The sequence below is a fragment of the Neophocaena asiaeorientalis genome, unplaced genomic scaffold, assembly GCF_003031525.2.
Source record: "Neophocaena asiaeorientalis asiaeorientalis breed wild unplaced genomic scaffold, Neophocaena_asiaeorientalis_V1.1 scaffold249, whole genome shotgun sequence".
NCBI lineage: Eukaryota > Metazoa > Chordata > Mammalia > Artiodactyla > Phocoenidae > Neophocaena > Neophocaena asiaeorientalis.
The window spans coordinates 4,505,246-4,528,230 of NW_020172625.1; the positions used below are offsets into that span (position 1 = coordinate 4,505,246).

At 44.6% G+C, this 22,985-nt stretch overlaps 1 protein-coding gene across 1 annotated transcript in view; it reads right to left on the minus strand.

Annotated features, from left to right (window-relative positions):
• The window catches only part of PCSK5 (proprotein convertase subtilisin/kexin type 5), a 442,496-nt gene that overhangs the window by 97,633 nt on the left and 321,878 nt on the right, over positions 1-22,985 (minus strand). Inside the window, exon 21 of the mRNA XM_024738976.1 lies at positions 639-741. Coding sequence (XP_024594744.1) covers positions 639-741 — 103 coding nt within the window. The remainder of the gene's footprint in view (positions 1-638; positions 742-22,985) is intronic.

The window sequence follows — 22,985 nt, forward strand, 5'->3', positions numbered from 1 at the left end:
ATGCTCATCCCATTCGGATACTTACTATTTCCTCATTCATTCAGTTATCAAACACTGATTGAGTGCCTACTGTTTTCTTAGCACTGTGGTAGGTAATGGAGGTACAAAGATGAGTATTTCAAGGGGCTTACTGTCTAACAAGTAGATTTGTAAGTCAATGTCTGAAAATGTCACAGGTGCACTTATGGAAGTTTGTACAGAGCACAGGGGAACGTAAAGACGGTGAGGTTAATTCTATTGGAAAGAGGTAAAAAATGCTTTCATAGAACAGTTCACCCTTGAACTAACTCTAGAAATAGGGGTAGATATTTTATTGGCAGATGGAGATGATGGTTGAGGGATGGGTGTGCAGAAAGGGATGAGTTCTAGGCATCAAAGCCACCACCACCTTCACTGATGAGAAAGCCCCTGTAGTGTCCAGGGAACCGATTCTCACAGTGGTTACGGGGCATCATAGGGGGAGGACACTACAGACCTCTGACATTGGGCCAGACCACAGCAGGTTTCTGTGTCAGGGGAAGGAGCTTGATTCTTTTTCCTGTAGGCCCAAGGGGTGCTTCTAGGTGGTAAGCACCTCCTCTCTCCCTCCTGCATCTCATGAACTCCCAACCCCAGGAGATACAAGAAAGGTCACTCACCTTGTGCTGGGGCAGCCAGTGCAGTCTTCCTGGGTTGGCCCCCGGCACTTGGCACACAAGGCTTCACAGATCTGGCAGAGGCCGTGCTCATCGACGTATTCTCCTGGGGAACAAAATCTAGTTGTTTATCACATTTCTGCATGGCAGTGCTGTCTGGGCTGTCAGTCTGAGAGCAGCCAGCTCCCTCTGTGGCTGCCCCAAAGCGATGGAGACAACACAGAGAGAAGAGACCTTGCATGGCTTCAGCAGCCAGTCTGCTCTTTCAAAGAGCCACTTTGTGTGATTTGGAAACTGATCGTGCCCAGAAAATATAGGTTCAGATTTCAGTAGAGTCACAACCTTCACTTGCCTCCCACATCAGCCCCAACTTTCACAGCCCCTAAGCCTGTCTGAACATTGTTCATCTGAGATCCAGCCAGAAGAGTGAGGGAGCAAGACCCTCGGTTTGATCGAGGGGTGTTACGCAGACTCCAAGGTTCACTGCCTGATTTATTGTAGTTGCCTTGCAAAAAAGCCCTGGAAACTTGGACCTGACTGGTGAGGAGTGTAGGGAAGTCTACCCCTCTGCCTTTTTCCATAGCTTTACTGAACTAGCAGAGTTGGGTAAGGTAAACCTTACCTACATAAATCTTCCACTTGCTAGCACTAAACCACAAAAGTGAAAATGAAGAGGCAACCAGAATTTGCCCTTACATGGCAGAAAAAGCTTCTCACAGAGAGTTATTCTATCGGTTTTGTTAACTAATGGGGAAAAGCACATACTCAGAGCAATGCAAGCATCTAACAAACAGTGGCAACACGCTGCACATCTTGGACTCTGTTCTTCTGTGCCTTCTAATAGTTGCCAAGGTACAGTGTGGACCGGAAATCTGATACATAACCTTCAGAATGGGACTGTGGTTCTTAGCCCAGGAGTGACTCCCAGAAGTCCTAGCCCCTAAAGAGTGAGGAACAAGAGGGGGCAAAGAATGTAAAGGCACAGGTTGTTCACTGTGCAAGGTGCCTTCTCAAATGGTCAAGTGGAGGTGGAAATCCACCCCCCCCCATGTTCATCCCACCGAGCTGGACAGCCTCTGCCTCTGTAAGGTTCGCCTTCTACTAATCACGCAAAGGTGTTAGAATGGACTAGGTGTACTCTTGGTAATCAGCAGTCCTGAGGCAGAAAAAACCTGGGGCTTCTGTCTAGTAGGAGTGGTGACATCAAGATGCGACTGTCTCACTCAACACAGGCATTATAGTTCTGCAGCCTTCTTTTTTTATTTTTTTCAGACTCCCCCATTCCCCTCTTAATTGTTGCCCTTGCTGAAATCTCTTCCACTTTTGTTGTGCAAGGCACAGCCAACGGAGCAGTCATCAGTCCAGGCATCAGCCAGATAAAGAGCAGAGGATCCAGGGTGGACCAAGTAGGAAGAAGTAGATCATGCCTACATGGCTGATGAGAACAATTTGTGTTTACAGAGTTAGATGACAGCTATGTGTCTTTCACAAGATGTGTGCTGAGTGGAACAGGAATGGGAGAGGGTTACAGAGGCTCATAAACCCAAAGAAAGTGTATTCTAGAGAAATGTAGGATCATAGCACAGCTCACTCACTCATTCATTCACTCATTCATTCCATGATATTTTCTGAACATCTATATGCCAGGTACTAGGTGAGATTTAGAGATATAGAAATTAAATAGGCCCTGTTCTTGGCTTCTCAAAGATTTTTGAGTAGAACGATTTTTAAGAGATATAATGCAAATGCTGGCCACATGTCTTTGACCTCTTGGACAGTCTAGGTTAAAGTCTGAAACAAAGAACAAGGGCATACGCTGGACTCTGCTAGACCTAGAGGCAAAGACCATTCCTTTGCCTTGGCGTCCATGCCTATAGGAACTGAGACAGTGGTTTGGGTCTCCCAACTCCTGATAGCTGTCCACTTTAATCTTCATGATATATTAGAGTCAATGCTAGGGTAGGATTTTAGACTAAATATACCTTGGTCTGCTAAATCAACTGCTATTTAGATGGCTCTGCAAGTTATCCCACACCTACACCCAAAGTCTCCTTTGTAATTACAGATGATGCATGGCTAGGTCAAGCAAGGGTTATTCAGTTATTACTGTGAACATTTTGAACTCTCCTCTGTATCTGATTTGCTCCTCATTGGCTTCCGTAAGCCAGTAGGTGGCACTGACAGCTTGGCCTTGCACTTCCTTGATCTGCTCAACTATTATGGCTTCTGTTGGTGCTGACAAAGTGCCACCTTAGATATAATCATCGCTTGGAATTGCCCATCTCTGAGATTTCAAGTACCCACTCCAGACACAACCTTCTTATGCCCCATTATGAGTCTAGCTTACCCAGGTGGTGCCCTAGACTGCTTGGTCATCCCTTCATTCATCTGTTTAGTTCCCTCTTGCATTCCTCATCTGGGCTGGTCCAACCTTCCCAAGACTCAGTCCCACCATTCTTTCCCCATTCTTTCTCAGAATATGACCTCACTACCTAATTTTCTGATAAGATACTGTTTCCCCAGCATCCTTTTTTATCAATGTCAAAATTCCTATCTTCTTGAATGTTCACCAGTCGTCTGTCTCTGAGGAAGTTAATCTTTTTTCTTGGCTATTCTCTCCACCTAATGCTCTTAATCTTTCCTCAGGATATTTCTCCACCAGTCTGTCTTTAGTCCTTTCTTCACATCTCCCACCATCCTTGGATCTATAAAAGTTCTTCCCAACCTAAAACCTTCGGAAGCATTTTTCTTCCCTGATAAGTGACTCTTAAAACATGTCTTTTCCTCCTACCATTTGGAAACAAAATGGAGAAAATCTCATAACCTAGAGAAGCTTATGTAAGAGAATTAGCATAAGACAGCTAAACTGTGCATCTCTCTCCAGTCTGCACGCCTCTTAACTTGAGAGCCAACTCTGGCTTTAGAACAGATGAGAATAGAGAAACCTGTCCCGTTTTTCATATTTATGTAGACGTCCAATGAGTTACATAAACAACTGCCCCCAGCCCTTGCAGGCACAAGAGTTCCACTGCACATTTGAAAGCAGAGAAACCAGATTCCAAGGACGTAGTCAAGTTGCTTTTTTTTTGGTTGTTGGAGCAGTAAACTCTTGTCATCTGTTTTCATTGTACAATGAAGCTGAATGTTTATGACAGGCGTGATATACAAAATTCTTAGGAAAAATCACTTTAGCACAGACTCCGGGGTCAATATTTTTGTTCTCCACCTCAGCCTCCAAGCTCTCCCTTCTGGTGTCTTCATCCATTATTATCATGTCCAAATTATCTTTCTCCTGTCATCAAAATTTTTTCACCCCCCTTTTAGTTTCTTTCTCATCTCATCTTATAATAGTTCAAAGGACACTGAGGCAGTAGGGTCTCGTGGGGAGGAATGATGTCTCAGCAGTTGAAGACACATCTTAAAAATTAATACTTGTAAATTTAGAAGTTTACAAGCACAAGTAAGTGCCTTAGCCCGCCTGCTCCACCTCTTGCTGACATTGCAGAATGTGTTTGTAATAACAAGTCTAAGTTATAAATAAACTTTATGAAATCACCCAGAATAGGTAAACATTGATTACATCCTCCGTAGCTACCAAACATGGTTGAGACTCACATAGCAATATGTTTTAGGCTTACGTGGCTAGAAGAGCTTCATGTCTCCAGCTAAAATGCTTTGCTTTCTTTGGTACCTTGTAATATTTCTTTTACTGATTAGAGTCAGTAATATTTAAGCAAATAAATATATAAGCCCAGTAAACTAATAAACACGTAAGTAGATTATGATGTGAGTTTAAAACAGCTTTTTAGCAAGGGTGGTTAGTAAGAGAAAATAAGAGGGACATTGGATGAGAAATCAGCCATTTGGTCTTTGATCTGGTTATTTCAGTGAGCAACCTTGTGTTACTGAATTATTTGTAGACCTCTTATCACTCAGATGCCAGGTCTCATAGAATGTGACTTTCCTGAATGTTTCCACAACCAGAAGTGCTAATCAAATAATACTATCTCTTTGCAAGGATGCCAACAACTAGTTTCCAACTTAAGATACCACTGTGTGCAGACAGTTTTCATGAAAAGAAAGCCATATATTTATTAGTTTCCACCAGCTACAATAAATGCACAGTAATACTTTCAACCAGTTATATACTAATGAAATAATTCAGTTTTTAAGGCCTCATGAAGTGTGAAGTTTTATAGCAAAGTTCAGAATATGAGGCCATCAGCTGAGCCTGCAATATCTTCACTTAAAAGTCTACACAATTATTTAGCCTTAAAAAGGAAGGAAATTCTGACACATGCCACAACAATGATGAAACTTGAAGACACGTGCTAAGTGAAATAACCCAGTCACAAAATGACAAACATTGCATGATTCCATTTATACGCCATACCTAGAGTAGTCAACTTCAAAGGGACAGAATGTAAAATGGAGGTTGCCAGGAGCTGGGGGAAGCGGAGAAGTGGGGAGTTATTGCTTAACGGGTGCAGAGTTTCAGCTGGGGAAGATGAAAAAGTTCTGGTGATGGATAGTGATAAGGGTTGCACTACGATGTGAATGTAATTAATGCTGTAAAACTGTACACTAATAACGGTTAAAATAGTAAATTTTAGGTTACATACAATACATTTTGCCACACACACACACACACACACGTCTACACGATGAGTTTATTCCCTAGAAGGGCAATACTTGATTTTAACTAAAACCCTCAGGATTCTCTGCCTTTGGGGATGGGTCCAAAGAGCACCAACCGTCTTGGGGAGCCAGTTTGTTAAACTGAGTCTTGGGAGACCTCCTGTGCTAATGGAGATAAATGAGTAAGTGGATGAAGCTTGTGAAAATGGAGACATCTGGCAGATGGAACACTGTTTTTCCTTTCCATTAGAAGTTACAAAGGCAGAGTGAACATCACTGCAGCTCAAAGCAGAGTTCTGTTTCCACAGCCTGGGGGTGTCTGGGGCTACTGCTTCTCTATCTCGTCCTCTCAGTGATTTCCACTTTTCCTCCCCCACAGGCTTTTCTGATTGACGAGACTCATCCTTCCTGATCCCATTGCTTTTTCATTCTCAGGCGCTAGCGTTCTTCTGTGTGGTTTGTGCAGATGCTATGAAATGCTACTCTGGCACCCCCGGAGGCTGGCACTCCTGCAAAAAGATGGATCGTAAAATGTGGATCCAACACACTCGCAAATGTTTAGTTTCCCTCAGCCTGCATGCCGTCCGAAGAGCAAGGAATTAAGAGTTGATCCTTTTAGTTTTTCCCTGCAGTTTGGGCCCTGACCATAGTCAGGCTGCTAAAAAAATGTATGCAAAGTGAAGTCTTGGCCAACACACCTGAGTAGAGTAGTGATGTAGCAATCACACGAGCTCCCATTCACCGACACCTACCGTATTACAAATACTGTATGTATCTGTAATATGTAATGTTTAAGCCAGACAACAGCCCCTTTTGTGAATGAGAAACCAAGACTCAGAGAGATGAACAATTTTGCATAAATTCGCTCAACTAGGTGAGTGACAGAGTTGGGCTGTGACTCAGGTCTGTCCGAGTCTGAGCCATGCTCTTTCTGCAATATTTCCCTGGTATCAATTCATTTCCCCTTTTGGAGTTCCAAGTAGCTTTGCTATTTATAAAAAGAAAGAACTGAGTGCATGTCTCCTCCAAACCACTTGCTGAGGTAAGGGTATCAAAAAGGAATTCACTGTGTAAACAAATGAACTTTGAGCTGGCATACTGCTCTAAGCAGATTTACCCAATGATTGAATATACCTTCCAAATTTATTTTCTCATACAATGGCCACCATTTATTAAAAGGCAATTCTGCTTATCGAATTGATATTATACAAGCAGCTTATTTTGTCCGCTAGGCTAGAAGCTTTTAAGAGGAATCCCCCCATTTTTTTTTTGAATGAATAAAATAATTGGTTGGAACTCTGCAAAGGGATTTTCTATACCTCTTAACTGCTGTCCACAACCGAAATAAACTGTCTCCTCAGAAATAGCTTACAACCAGAATTATAGTAGCCTCTCTCTGGTCCCTCAATTTATATGAAAATCTAGTACAGATGGATTGTTTCCTGTATCTCTTCTCCTCAATTAAGAGAATTTTGCACTGTCTTTATGTTAGTGAAAAGTCACTCTTTTCCTAGTTAGGGATGCTAAAATTAAAAAGGCACTGCACAGTTGGTTCCAAGATCAGACACAAGAGAAGACAAGAGGCATGAGTGTGATTATTATCTGCATTTAAACAAAATAAATTTACAAAGCCTATTGTTGAATGTGTGGGTGAGGGAAGCCATGAGCACTTTCCCGTAAGCAGTGTACAGTGGGTAGGAATCCATTTCTTGCCCATCGGAGGAGTGCAAAGTGTCTTGATGGTCTCTCTAATTAGTGGGCTGTCTGCTCTCCTTGTAAGTGAGCCTAGGCTCGCTGCAGGTTCTTTTGGGCACTCCAACCCTCTCCTCCTCCGAGGTAAGATTTTATCCCCCAGTGTTCCCACCATTTGTGCCTGCAGAGGCACTACTCATGGGAGAAACTGTACAGAATGTGATGTGTTCATGGTGAGGGGATATGTGGGGTTCAATACCCAGCGCTGGAAGTAAGTGATCATAATTTGAGAAAATAACATGTTTACCTTTTGGAAAACATGGCTCATTACCTGAGGCAGGTCATGCTTGGGAGACACTTACTGAGAAAGTGACTTGAAAGAACAGGTTGTTGACTAGAGCTTCCCGTAAGTCAGTGAGTGAGCAGGGGAGCTATCAGGCCATAAGGGCTGCGTCATTCCCCTTCACTTTGGGGGTGATGAAGATGGCAGGGGAAACTGTCAGCGGTGTGGCCCGCTGAACCTTCCTGACACTTTTGAACTAAACAAGGGTCCTAGCATGTAAATCGGTTAAAACCCAAAGTCCTTCCCAAGGAGCTTAATATGATCTAAATGTTTTCTGTGATGGTGGAAGTCCTGAACACAGGCACAAAGATGAGACTTGTTGTCCTGTACTTTCATTGCTATGGTTACCCAAAGAGCCTCCCTAAATAACCGCTTTTAAAACGTGCTTTTTTTTTTTTTTTAATGTAAATTGGTGCAGCCACTGTGGAAAACATGGAAGTTTCTCAAAAAACTAAAAATAGAGCTACCATATGACCCAGCAATTCCACTCCTAGGTACATATCCAAAAAAAAACCCAAACACTGATACAAATAGATATATGCACCCCAATGTTCATAGGCAGTGTTATTTACAATTGCCAAGATGTGGAAGTAGCCTAAGTGTCTATCAACAGATCAATGGATGAAGAAGGTGTGAGATATATATACACACACACACACACACACACACACACACACACACCAATATATACAATGGAATACCACTCAGCATAAAAAAGAATGAAATTTTGCCATTTGCAGCAACATGGATGGGCTTGGAGGGCATTATGCTAAGTGACATAAGTTGGACAAATAAGGACACGTACTGTATGATATCTCTTATATGTGGAATCGAAAAAAATATAACAAACTAGTGAATATAATGAAAAAGAAACAGACTCACAGATGTAGAGAACAAACTAGTGGTTACCAGTGGTGGGAGGAGGGGCAATATAGGGGTAGGGGAGTGGGAGATACAAACTACTGGGTGTGAGATAGGTTCCAGGATGTATTGCACAACATGGGAAATATAGCCAAGATTTTGTAGTAACTGTAAATGGAAAGTAACCTTCAAAAATTGTATAAAAATTTTAAAAAATTAAAATGAAAAACTTAAGTCAACAAACGTAAAACAAAACAAAACAAAAACAACTCTTGCTCTTAAACCCTTCAAGGCACCACTGCTGTCCCTTCCCCAGCTCCAGTGCCCATGGGAGGGAACATCCTCAAATTACTCTCCTTCTCTTGCTCTGCATCAACACATCCAAAGTGCTGTCTTTGTCTTTCTTCGCCCTTCCTTAGTCTTTCCTCAAGCCCTGCCTGCTGGTGCTAAGTGGCAGCCTAACTGCTAATTAAGAGAAAGAGAATCTCCTGGAAAGAGAAAGAAGTGGCCTTCCAAGGCCTAGGGCTCCACCTGCACCTGAGCAGGTAACTGGCAATTTAGTCTTTCATTGGGTCATCCTCAATGCTCCCCATCCTCGGGCAGGGGATGCTGCCTTCTAAGAGATGGTTTCGTTTGTCTAGTGACAAGTCTGAATGGAGCATGGCACCCAGAACACCTCAGTCCCTTAGTGACCGGGGAAGCATTTGATGAGTCAGGCTGCCATATGTTTTTTTGTGTGTGTTTGTTTGTCTTGAATTTTATTTATTTTTTATACAGCAGGTTCTTATTCGTTATCTGTTTTATACATATTAGTGTATATACGTCTAATCCCAATCTCCCAATTCATAGGGCTAGGCTGCCATATGTTTTGTTGAGAGTGACCAAACTGTGCTTTTGGAAAGACTCAAGTATGGAAATAAAGCAGGGAACCAAAGTTTGCTGTGTGCCTACCGTGGAGTGCCAGCGTGGTAGGAAGCATTGTTTTGGATAAATGCGCAAATTTTGGAGTCATCCCCACCTGGGTTTGATTTTGGCTTCCTCCTCCAGCTGCCTGACATTAATCAAGTCACATATTTCCCTGACATTCCTCTTCTGTGTACTGTGGATAATATTTTCTTTCTCACAGAATGTGGTGGGGATCAAGTGAGAAAACAGACCTGAAAGCACCTCTCACAGTGGATGACAGGATGGTAGTTGTAATTATCAGGTACTTTGAATATGTTACCTCACTAAACCTCAAATTAATAAGGTAGGGTGGGGGCTATCATCTTCATTTGACCAAATAAGGAAGTCAGGCGTCAAAATATTCTCTCTCTGAACATCACCCAAACCCTGGGCTCATTGGATCCCGAATTGTGCCTTTTCCACCCCCCGCCCCTCCCCCGAGGGGACTCGAAGAACGTACTGGCTGCACAGGTCGGTGGCAATGAGGCAACTGAAATTAATGACCATGGAGATGGAGAACTATGACCTCTCAAAGCAATTCAGCTGCGAGACGCAACCCACGCACGCAAGGTCATTTCCATACGTAATTAGCAGCCCCTGGGAGCCAGCCTCCCAATACGAGAGCAAAGGCAGCTTTCCCTGCGCGTAGCTGTGGAAAATTCCAGAGCTATGGCTGCTGAGGTAGAAGTTTGGGAAGGCACACAGGCTTCTCCCGAGAAGCAGGGTTTCACCCGCTCAGGTGCAGAGCATGGGATTCTGGGCCCCGCGGCGGGGTAGGCGCTACGCTTGGACGACCGGCTTCTCCTTTAGGTGAGTGGCCCGGAACGGACTTAGCTTCCTTCCTCGGCTGGTATCAGGATAAATTGCAAAGTTTCCTCTCTGTCTCAGTGACGGTGGCACACATAAGCAGATGACAGCGGAAGTGGGTGCAGGGCTGTATGTCGTGACGGTGCGTGTGTTCTGTGTACGGGCGGGGGAGTTCGTGTTGAGAGGGGAGAGACCTCAGAAGCCCTGGGCGTCGGAGATGGGGAGTCCCAAGTGTTTCCCTGCCTACCAGCCTCCTTCCGCATGGTTTGTGTCCGATAAGACCTTTAGACTCTGTCCAGAGCGTGAGATCCAGGGCTGGCACCTCACCTGGCACTACCGTAGAGTGCCTGCGCCTCTCACCCCCACTTCAGGATTCCTCTCTTTGCCACTGAGCCCTTGGATGAGCATGTGCTGTCCTCTCCCCGCTCAGAGAGGGGAGAGGCAGGAACAGGTGAGGTGCTTGTGTCCGGAACTGGCTGTCCTAGATGTGAATCCCAGGGTTCTCTTGGGCTACCTGTGTAAACTTGCACAAGTGATGTAACCTCTCCTCCCCTGGGCCTGACCTCCACCCTTCATGGCTGAGCCCACCTCAGGCCGACCCTCAGGGTCTCCGCAGGGGCCACTGCATCTTCCTGCTCTAGTTACATCACTGTCCTGGGGGAGGGGAGGGGCCCTTCAGCATCATTTCTAGGGAACAGGCCCCACGTTCGGGGGTAGGGACCTTTAGAGACTAGCCTACAGCTTAGGCTTGCAGCCACCAGGCGGTGAGGTAGGGCTCGGTGTCCAGGACTCGGGAAGCCTGACGCTCCCTGGAAACTCGCTGTGATGCCAACAGGCAGAGCTGGTGAGTCAGGCTCTCCCCCGCTTCCCAAACTCCCTCTGGCGGCTGTCTGACCTGCTTTGACTCCTTTTTGCTTTCAAGGCTGCTCTCGATATTTGTCTTAACCAGATTTTACACGGTGTGATGTGCCTGAGGCCCCAAGCCCTCCTGAAGAGGGAGAGGGCTGGTTCCTCTCTCTGCTGTTCACAGTTTGCCAAAATGGGCAGGGATGGGCTGTGGAAAAGCTGCCCGTGGGCTCGGGGAACTTGAATGGTTTTTTGCTTATGCAGTCGTTGAGCTTGATTTAGGTTGTAATTTCCTGAAGATGAATTTGTAAGAAGCCAACATTTTCTGTGGGATAAAAACAAGCACTTAACTACAGTAGCACAAATGATGGGCAGGCAAAACTGCTAAAAGGAGCAGAGGCAGGAGAAAAATGTTGTGTGTAGTTTGGGGATTAGAAGTCCGGGCCTTGGACTGGAGATAAGGGGACCTTTTCTGGGATAGCTGGGTGCTTTCGCAATGCTTCTACATTTAATTCTCAGAGCCAGCTTGTGGAGGTGAGCCCTGCTCTCATTTGAAAGAGGAAACTGAGGCTCAGGAAATTTAAGTAATCTGTCCAGTTTCACTGAATTAGTGATAATCCAAATAGCTAACACTTATTCACTGATGGCGTATGCTAGGAATTGTCCTGAGTGCTTTGTGTGTGTTAGCTCAGTCCTCACAGTAATAACCCCATGGGGAAAGGAGGGCTCTGTGTACAGCTGTTTTTGGTTTTTTTTAATCATCCTCATTTTTCTGTTGAGAAAGTTGAGGCAATGAGATATGAAGGGACCTATTACAGTCACCCAGCTGGGACGTAAACCCGGGAGGTCAGATTCCGAGCTCTGCTCCTTTAACCCTGGTTTTGTAGCACTCATTTTCCCAGAAGATATTGGAGATGGGATTGATCCCAGGCCCGGTTGACGTCAGATGTCGTGTGCCCCTTCTGCTCCACTGGAAATTCAAATAATTGGTGAGCTGTGTGTGTGTGTGAATGTATACGGGGATGAGTTCAAAATATGCAGCCCTGGACATCTCAATCATGCAACCTGTACTATCGCTTGCCTAACATTTTCTGGAGGCTATTTGGGAAAAAGGCTTAATGTCTACCCTTCATGAGACAGGCAGAATCAGCTCACATAAAATACCAAGAGCATCAGCCAATGTAGAATAAGTGTTCAAAGCCTAATGGTTGCCCAGGGCAGCTTGTTCCTCTTGTACCCCTCCCTGAGGACAGGACCATTTCTCGTTCAGTTTTAGGTCCTCATGGCTTCACTGCATGAGTAGAAGATTGTTCCTAGACTTGTTTTGTGTTTTTGGGGGAGATATTCGTTAAATATTTGTTTGTTGTACTGAAATAAGATTGACTTGGGCCTCAAAAAAAAGGATGTGGCTAGGTGGGGAGGGTGGGGGTGGGGGGGAAAGTGGAGCATATTTCAGGAGGGGAACACAGAAAGCAAAGGACTGGGGAGCTGGGCTAGGCATGATATCTCTGTGACTCAGGCAAATGTTTGGATTGACTGAAGCAGAAACTGAGTTTGGATAGAGGATATAGATCGTGGAACATCAAGGCAGAGGTGTATCGAATGGGTGTGGTTGGCTAAAGTGAGCCAAGGAAGATTTAGGAAGAATGTCACTGATGAGAACACCTTTGGTGGATGATCACCCTGGTCAGGGGAGACTGGCTGAATTGGGGGGACAGTCTGAAAAGTCAGCTAGCAGATGGCTTCAGAAAGCCAGGAGTGAGGGAATTGGAGCTATTGCAAACCAGATCATCGAGAAAACAGAGTCACAGGATCTCAGGGAGAGGGGGATTTTGGAACTTATCTAGGGATCAGGCTTAATTGTCTCAATGGTTTCTAGCTCAGTGACTGCCCAGTATTTGAGTAAAAACTAAAAGGGATGGAGAACTCATTATCTCCTCTTCCAGTTTTGGAAAGCCCTGTAGAAATGTCTTTGTAGTTAGTAGGCCAAAATGGCCTCCGAGTAAATTTTATACATTGGTCATTTCGAAAGAATAGCTGTTATGAAAAAAAGAAAAGCATGATATTTATGAGAATAGTGAAAAGAGTCAAGATTTGAGTCCAAGGCTCAGGCACGCGTGGCTTTGAGCAACTCGGGTAAACACTGAGTTTTATTTACTTCTGTGACAGTGGGGATGAAACACGTCCTGCCTGGTTCTCTGGTCTATTTGGAGGGCCAAATGATATGCCTCGTGACGATGTTTTGGAAACTTCAAGATGCCTTATAAAGGAGGGGAAGATAAGATGACTAATGCTCCACAGGAGGGAATATAGTACAGTTTAGTGACAGAGAAAGCTGGATCCAAATTCTAACTCTGCCACTTTCTAGCTGTGTGATCTGGGGCTCCATCTCTAACCCTCGTTTCCATAGCCACAAAATGGAATAAAAATAGTCAACTTTAGAAAGTTGTAACAACTCAATTTGGTAAAGGACTCAGCACAGAGTCTGCTTGACATAAAATAAGCCACAAATAAATACAGTTACTGTTATTATTGATAAATGACGGCTCCTGCATACAGGAGATGGGTCGAGAACAAGGAGTCAAATCCATGCACTTGAACTTGAGGGATTAAAGAAATGATGGTAGCATTGACAGGGCCTGAGGATGTGAGAGGGAAGCTGGTTGGGATGAACTGGCAGATGTTTGGAAAATGCACGACACCTGGCATGGCTCTGTGTGTTTATACAGATGCCTCGGGCAGGATTTTGACAGTGGCTGTTCTTTGGGTCTGCTCAATATCGAGCGGCTGCGTTCTCTCTCTGAACAAGTATAACAAGAGTTGATGGAGTAAAATATAGTGCAGGAGTTCACAGCCCATTCTGCCGAGTTCCATGCCATAAACGATCCAGAGCTCAATGCATTGTTACCAGATAGAGTGTCAGGTTTAGATGCCAGCGTGGTGAAAGAAATGTCATCACCTACACATTCCAGTGGAGGGGCCGTCCTGTTCTTGGCCAGGATGGCTGTTTGGCAGAAAAGTCAAGCATCTGTCGACACTCTAATGTACAAACCCACGCAGAAGGAAGGTCAGTTGTTGCAAGGGTTCCGATCGCAACGATTGCAGCTGCTTACTTGGATTTTGTGCCCATCCTTAAAGATGCTTTTCAATGAGTAATGAGCCTCAGGTAAATGATGAACTCGCATTAGCATGTTAAAGGCTCATCATTATAGCAGAGGCAATGCTTGTGGAAGGTGCAGTGAGGAGTGTCCTTGTACCAACCAGCCTAAGTGCCTGGTAAGGTAAGAGCATGAGTTTGATATTATTTGTGTTCAGGAGAGAGAGCACTTCGGAAAGCCTACATCTCAAGAAAGTTTCTTCAGTTGACTGTCAGGCAAGCTGATGTCCACCCAGGAGATCCCTTTTTTACAGACGAAAAAGCTGACAATGACAGTTTACCCAGCTCTCCCCAAATCACAGTTTGTCCGTCCCCTCTCCATATTCAGCTATGTTGAGGGGGAAAGATAATCATTTAGGGAAATTGTAGAGAGAAATAAAGGCAAAGCAACACTCAGAGATGATAGAAGCCATGCTTTCTCTAGGTTGGCAAAGGACTTGATACCAGAAGGTTGTTGACGGTAACATTCAACTTATCTCACATGGTAAACTTCTAGTTATTTATCTTGGAATTTCTTCTGCTTCCTTGTCTTCAAACATCTTCTATAAAGTGGAGATTCCTAAATAGCTTTTCCTAGTCCAGATCTGTCTTCTGAGTTCAGTAATCCTATATCCATTTGCCCACAGACTCTACACCTGGACACTTCACAGGTGTTTCCAACCCAAAATGTCCAGCAAGACTTAGCATCTCACGCCAGTACCTACATTCTTCCTATACTCACTATGTAGGTGGGTGCCGCCACCATCTGATCAGGAAAGCCAGTACAGGGAACCGATGCTCAACCCCACCCTTCGCCACATTTGATCCGTCACAATCTCTCAGCTCCATCTCCAGCACCACCACAGGACTTCTCACCCAGTCTTTCCTATCCCATTTAATAGATTTAACTTCCTAACTGGTCTCTGGGACTAATTATCTGGTCTACCTACCTCACCCCTGTTCTGTCTACTCTAACCAGAATGGTCTTCCTCAGATGTGAATTTGATACTGCTCTTCTACCTGAAGTCTTCCAGTGCAGTCCCCTCAATACAGAATAAAGCTCCAAAGAAGGATATCCATGAGCCTTCAAATTTTGGCCCTTGTCTCCACTGCTGGCCTCATCCCCTGCTGCTCTCCCTGTGAACTGTAGCAGACTTTTTTGGTGCCCTGCACACATCCTGTGGCCACATCAATGTGTGGAAACCAACTTCCAGGGGAGAGTATCTGCTTGTATCAGTGTGAGGGTTTCTCCAGTGCAGGAAGGCTGCTCTGTCCGGTGCACGTGGCAGGTCAGGAGAACCGGGGAACTGACCCCGGAGTTTTCCTCAACCAGTGCCAGGGATTTGGTGCTTAAAGATCATGACTCCATTGTCCCTCCAGTGAGATAACTCTGAGGCCTGTGATCTACACCATTTTCCAGAGTTTTCCCACAGGACTGAGCTTCAGGCTCTCTCCTGGATCGCTATTTGCCAAGTGATAATGTGGTCAAAACATTTTGGTAAATAAATTGACGTGTTTGGAATTAGGAATGCAAAAAAGAGTCACCTGGAAGCTGATAGCTCCATGGAAACGTATGCATTCATTCATTTAAAATAATTATTAAGCAACTACTACACGCCCGGCACACTTCCAGGAATTTGGGATACAACGGTAGGCAAAACACAAGTCTCTTCCCTGGTGAAGCACAGGAGATAGAGTGTACATCACAAATACAACAAAGTAGTAAATTTTGTATGGTTAGAAGCTAATCAATGCTATGGACCATAAAAAAGAACGAAATTGGGTCATTTGTAGACACGTGGATGGACCTAGAGACTGTCATACAGAGTGAAGTAAGTCAGAAAGAGAAAAACATATATCGTATATTAACGCATGTATGTGGAATCTGGAAAAATGGTGTAGATGATCCTATTTGCAAAGCAGAAATAGAGACACAGACGTAGAGAACAAATGTATGGATACCAAGGGGGAAAGGGTGGGGGGTGGGGGGAGGAATTGGGAGTTCGTGATTGACACGTATACACTATTGCTACTGAGTATAAAATAGATAACTAATGAGAACATACGGTATAGCACAGGGAACCCTACTTGATGCACTGTGGTGACCTGACTGGGAAGGAAGTCCAAAAGGGAGGGGATATATGTATTGATATACGTATGGTTGATTCACTTTGCTGTACAGTAGAAACTAACAGCGTTGTAAAGCAACTACAATAAAAATTAAGTAAAAAAAAAAAGAAGCTAATCAACTCTATGGGAAAAACAAGGTAAAGAGGGCAAGCAAATCAGAGCATGCTGGCGAGAGGCAGTGGCAGAGATGCAGGTTGCAAATAGAATGTAACGAGATCCAGAAACAACAGCTATAGAACCCGAGAAGTGAGTGTGTGCATTAGGCTGGAGTTGTTCCGAAAGCTAGTTGACAAGGTCAATTACCAACACGCAGTACGGTAATTTTGCTTCCAGTAGGCTAGACATTTGTGCTTCAGTGTACACCAGCCCTATTCTATCTAGGCTTGTAATATCCTTAGTTAAAAATGACTGCTTTCCTAGACATGTGGTCCCCAGGCAGAATGCCCGCTGTGCGTCCAATTTTTTAATGCAAAATGTCTTTCCAGCACAGAAATGTACTGCCAGTTTATTGAAGTTCACGGAGAGAATACTGGTTGACAAAAGCATATTACGGAGGGGTGTTACGTTGGCGGTAAAGTGGAGGGATGGAGCATGCGTCCAGGAGAGCAGGCGTTCGCAACTAAATTCACATCACAATTTTCATCAACCCACTTTTCAGAAAAACCACCCAGGTTAGAAAAAAAATATTGCATGAGCAATCGGAATTACTGTGGTCGACCTAAGGCACTAATAGTTAATATAGAAAATCTACCTTTTGGACATTCTCATAAAAAGAACCATAAAGAGTAGGGGGTTAAATGGGATCCAGGGGGTATAAGAATATTTTTAAGAGCAAGTGCTTTAAAAATGAGATTGACAGGGAGTCTAAGGGAGATGATGGCTCACTATATCAGGAGGCTCTAAAAGTAAAATTCTGAAAGTATAAATCACAAAAGGTCTCAATGAAAGGCAGGAGGTACTTAAAGAAACCAGTACCTTGGAAGTGATGGATATGTTTATTACCTTGAATGTGGTGACGGTGTCATGGGTGTATGTATATGCCCAAACTCATCAAATTGTATACATTAAATATGTGTAGGTTTTTTGTATGTCAGTTATATGTCAGTAAAACTATTTTAAAAAGTTAAAAAAAAAAGAAACCAGTACCACTTCACAGAGAACTCGGCCAAGTTTGATGTTTAAATATGAATAAGGAGGCCAGAGCTTTCAGGATTTCCTGCTTGGAGCCCTGGATCACTGTAGGGGATGGGATATTGAGGAAGTGCTGCTTAAACTTTTCAGTGCCTCCCTGGAGCACGTGATGAAATCCAGATCACTTATAGGGCACGTAGGACCATTCACAACTGGACCCCGGTCTGCACTGTTAGCTCATCTCTCACACCGCGCCCCAGTGTCTCCAACCCGAGACTCCAAGTGGGAGAAACTCCTGGCACTTCCTGGCCCCTTTCTCCAACTCTATCCTTCCACTCCTTTTTCCTGCCCAGAGGACTGACAACAGCTACTATCATATCCCTGTAGAGCATTTCCTCTCCGATTTCTTTTCATAGCCCCTGTTGACACATCAGGTCACTTTTTCTCTAGCATTTATCTGTTTCTATTACACTATAAAACCCATAAAGGCAGGGTTCCTCATTCTGTTACATCTCCTGTGTCTAGCACGGTACTTGACACATAGTGTTTAGTAAAAGGTGCGTAAATGAATAGAGTTAATGAATTAATGTTAGATAAATGCTGCCTTCTTCTCTTTTGTGTTTAACAACCCAATAAACGTTTCTTTAGTGATTTGAAGGGTGTCTCACAGCAACAGTCTCATGAGGCTATATTATTATTTCTGTTTTACTGATGAAAAAGTGGTGGCTCAGAGAGTTAGCTGATCTCTCCGAGTGTGGTAGGCTGAATGATGGCTCCCAGAGGCATTCAGGCCCTCATTCCTGGAAGCTGTGAATGTTACGTTATATGGTAAAAGGGATTTTGCAGGTGTCATTGAAGATCTTGATTTGGGAGATTATCTTGATTATCAGAGTGGGCCCAAGTATCCTTATAAGAAGGAGGTAGAGGGAGATTTTACTAATAGAAGAAGGTGACATCATGACCTCGGCAGAGAGAGAGAGATTTAAAGATGCTACTGCTGACTCTGAAGATGGAGGAAGGGGCCACAAGCCAAGGAGTGCAAGGTATACAGTGCTAGACACTGGAAGGCCAGAAAACAGATTCTCCCGTAGAGAGAGGAGGGGAGGGTGGTCCTGCCAACACCTTGATTTCTACCCTGTGGGACCCACTACCTACTTTCTGACCTCAGAACAGTAAGAGAATGAATGTGTATTGTTTTAAGCCACCAAGTTGTGGTCATTTGTTACAGCAGCTGTGGGAAACTGATAGACCAAGATTCTAAGGGCAAGTCATAGTATATAAGAGTCAGATGATGTGTCGTCCTAACTCTGGAGCTCCCCATTAAGAGCTGTGCGTTTGGGATGAGTCGTTTAATCTCTCGGTCTCAGGGCAGCAAGCCACGTGGAATACTGTTCTTGCAGAAGTGTCACGCAATAGCCTTGTTCTCTCTCTGTGAGGTGGGCTGAGGAGCCCTTGTAGGCAGGACACTTCTGGAGAGAGGCAGGCAGAGACTGAATTCACTGTGCCCTGCCCACCACCCAAATGTTCCACAGCAGCCCTGCCAGGGAGAGTCACAAAAAGCATCCTGTAGCCCTGAGAGAGTCAGGGCAGAGCATGGGACTGGGAAAGGTGTGTCCCTTCTCTTGCCGAGGGAGGGGGTAGTTTGTATGCACCCATGTACATCACCATGCATCATCTTGGTTAATCCTCAGCCGTGGTGCTCTTTTTTTTTTTTTCGGTACGCGGGCCTCTCATTGTTGCGGCCTCTCCCGTTGCGGAGCACAGGCTCCATGGCCATGGCTCACGGGCCCAGCCGCTCCGCGGCATGTGGGATCTTCCCGGACCGGGGCACGAACCCGTGTCCCCTGCATCGGCAGCCGGACTCCCAACCACTGCGCCACCAGGGAAGCCCCATGGTGCTCTTCTTACTTGTTTTTTATAGATGAAGAAAGTAGGGATTAGAGGGATTAAGTAATTTATCCAAGGTTACATGGTAAATGGCCAAGCTGGGTCCCGAGGTGGGACCCACAGCATCAGCATCACCTGGTTATTACATTACTAGAAATGTAATTATTACATTATTAGAAATGTTAATTCTCAGCTTCCACCTTGAACGTACTGAATCAGAGACTCTGGGGTGGGGTGGCAGGAACCTGTGTTTGAACAAGCTTTCCAGACTCTGCTCTCTGCTTAAGTTTGAGAAGCACGGCTCTATGCTATTCTTCTTAGAGTCTTTTGGAAGGACAGTCACCATCTTGGCCCAGGCTCAGGCTGCTTGCTACTCCAAATTAGTGTTTAGCACAGGCAGTAGGAAGTGGCCAGTGTGCATGGTGCAAGGATGTTCCAGATTTTGCGTAGTGATTGGTGACTATGGTATAAGGTCTTTCAATGGTAGATATAGGAGAGAAGAGGAGGAATCCAGCACAGAGTCAGAAATCCTGCTTGCTGCCTGGAGAGTATTTGCTATGAAACCCTTAGATACAGATAAACATCATCTCTATTCTATTTTAGTTATCTGATAATTAGCCTGAGACAACAAAAGGAGACTGGTGTTGTTTCTGTTGACATCATTATCAACATTTTTAAAGCACCTATGTGTATCTGGAATTCTCAGCACTGGATGGGACCCCCGTGTTCTTGGAGCTTACAAGACAGAGAGCCCGAACTACAATGAACAGAAGCCCAGAGAACACATATTACAGGATGGGGCAGGGCCTGAAATCAATTCTGGAGGAGGCCTGACCTCATGTTCTCCCAGTCTCATGAAGGATTTAGAGAGCTTGAATATTCCCAGATGATATATCTATTAGTCAGCTTCCTTTCTAGCATAGATATCAAAGGTAAAGTTGCTCCAGTCAACCCTAAGAAGCCCTCCGCGGTCTTCAAATGTCTGGCCACTTCCTCACACTGTATACTGTAGGAACAGCATAGGTGGGTCTTCATTCTCGAGGTCTGGATCATGGAGTTTTACTGCCACCGAGCTGGAGGAGGGAATAAGATCTAACCTAGTAGTGGGATAGTAGCAAACTAAGGGGTATATATTTTGGTGGGGATAAGATCTTTCTAGGTAGTATTCCCTAAAGAAATAATAGATGTCAAGTAGTGAGAATGTGTAAAGTCTATTTTCCAGCTTCTGGTTTTTATATAACCCTTAAGACCTCTGTATCTTGAGATGATACCTTTGCCGAACCAACTTCCGGTTGTTCCTCCTGTGTGGCTCAGCTGCTTCCAAATAGTTTGTGACACGTGGGCAAAGGTTGCATCAAATCAACAGTTATCCAGCCATTGACTTGAAGTTTTGGATCTAACATAATTTAATCCTCACCCTCCCTCCCCGCAAGCAGGAGTCAAACCATCGGAAGCACCAACCCTTACTTGTCCTGCCTCTAAAATTGTGCCACAGTATTTTCATTCATTCATTCATTCTTTTAGTCATTAAAACACAAATTACTGAGCAAATACTATATGCCAGTAACTGTGCTAAGTATGGAGGATACAATGGTGAGAAAAAGCAAATGCACTTCCTGCCCTCATAGAGCTTACAGTCTGGAATGGTAGACAGCTGTCAGTCAAATAATCACAAAAGCAAATGTGAAATTGTGACTCCAGCAGTGCTGAGGGAGGAGATAATCAGACACAGGGGGTGGGAGTGGGAGACACGTCTGCAAAGGTTCCACACAGGAGGAGGGAGGCTTGGCCAGTGTGGGGGACTGAAAGGAGGCCAGACTGGATGGAGGGGAGACAGGGAGAGAGAGAAGAAATTGGGGTGGGGGAGGCAGAACTTGCAGGGTCTTGCAGATCTTAAAAGTTCCTAGATATACCTAAAAAGCAGCAGGTTTCAGCGAGAGAGTATGTGATCAGATTTGCATTTTTAAGATGCCACTTTGGCTTCTTTGTAAAGCAGCAACTGGAGAGGGTCCAGGAGAATGGTTTGCAGATTTCTTTTGGCAAGTGATATTGGTAGCTAACCTCGTGTGGTAGTGGTGGCATGGAGGGAAGAGGACCCACTCAAGAGGTAAGTTAACTCGATTTAGTGATAGGTCAGATGTAGGGCAAGAGGCATCAAGGATGAATCCAAAGTTTTTGGCTTAGGAATAATAATAACCAACATATATTGTGTCTAATATGTACAAGCGCTGTCCTAAGTGCTTTAATCATTTTAAATCATTTAATCCTCACAGCATCCCTAGGAGGGAGAGATGATTATCATCGTTAGTTTACAAATGGAGAAGCAGAGACGCAGAGAGGTTAAGCATGCTTCCTAAGATCTCACAGCTAGTAAGTGACAGAGCCAGGGCGTGAATCCAGCAATCTCCCTTCATATCCTGTGAACGTAACTGTGACATTGAACGATCTCCTGGAATGGATGGATTGAGACTCATTTAGATAGAGATGGATGGAGACTTATTTAGTATAATGTACTAGGTTCAACCTAGTCTCTGCTCAAAACTACATAAATGGGTAGGGGTGGTGGAAGATATGCCACCTGGCTAGGAGGACTTTGGAAGGCTGGAATGTGGATAGAAGAGTAACAGACAGGGCCAGCTTTGCTGTTGGAGGAAAACAACTAAACTAGGAGCGGGAAACCTGGCTAATTACAGGGCCTTGAGAGGGCAATCAACCACTTGAATCCTCTGATCCCTCACCTTGAAATGGGGACAGCCACACTGAGTTGCCAAATAATGAACACAGAAGGCACTAGTGCTGTGCCTGACCTAAAGTAGGTTATCAGGAAGCCAATGATACATTTGAATCTGTACCAAGGGAAGTAGAGAAGGATAAGACTCACACTTGTCCATCTGCCAAAACTGGCTGATCATACAGCTCATTGAAAAGAACAGACATGGAAAACCGTCACAAGGACAGAGCCCTTTGACTCAATGAGTACAAATGGTGTCAAGGCACAGCTTACTGCCGCGCTGGCTGGGTTGTTAAAGTAGCTACAGGCAGAATTTTTTGCCCCATTAACTGCTGAGAGCCAGTGTTGGGAGCCTGTAAACAAATTCCCAATTCACACCTTCAGTCAAATAGCCGGGTCTGTCAAGCTCTCTGATCAGGCTGGGGATCAGAACACTCTAGCTGCTCACTAGTTGTTTCTTTGACCCAAAGTGCCGCAAACTTGCCTCGGTTCTGCCTGGTTAATAGCCAGCCAAGGACCAGCTTGCCTAATTCCTCAGTGTGCATCCCTCAGCAACATGACGTTTGCAGCAGTGGCTCTCAATAAATCAAGGGTAGGCTTCTCGCACTCTGGAAAGAAGTGCTCATCCATGGCAGTGCATCTCAGACTTTCCTGTGTTCACAGATCATCTTGAGATATTGCAGAAATACATATTCTGATTGAATGGGTCTGTTCTAATTGTACTAGTTTTCCTTTTTTTCTAATTAAAATTATTCTATTTTTTGAGGTATAATTGACATATATTAGTTTCAGGGATATAGCATAATAATTTGATATTTGTATATATTGCAAAATGGTGACCACAATAAATCTAGTTAAAATCTGTCATGATACATGGTTACAAACATTGTTTTTCTTGTGGTGAGAACTTTGGCTCGGACGTGCAGGCTCGGCGGCCATGGCTCATGCGCAGCCGCTCCGCGGCACGTGGGATCTTCCCGGACCGGGGCACGAACCCGCGTCCCCTGCATCGGCAGGCGGACTCTCAACCACTGCGCCACCAGGGGAGCCCAGTGAGAACGTTTAAGAACTATTTTCTTAGCAACTTTCAAACGTGCAATACAATATTATTAACTGTAGTCAGCATGCTGTACATTACATCGCCACGACGTGTATCTTATGACTGGAAGTTTGCACCTTTTAACCCCATTTACCCATTTCACC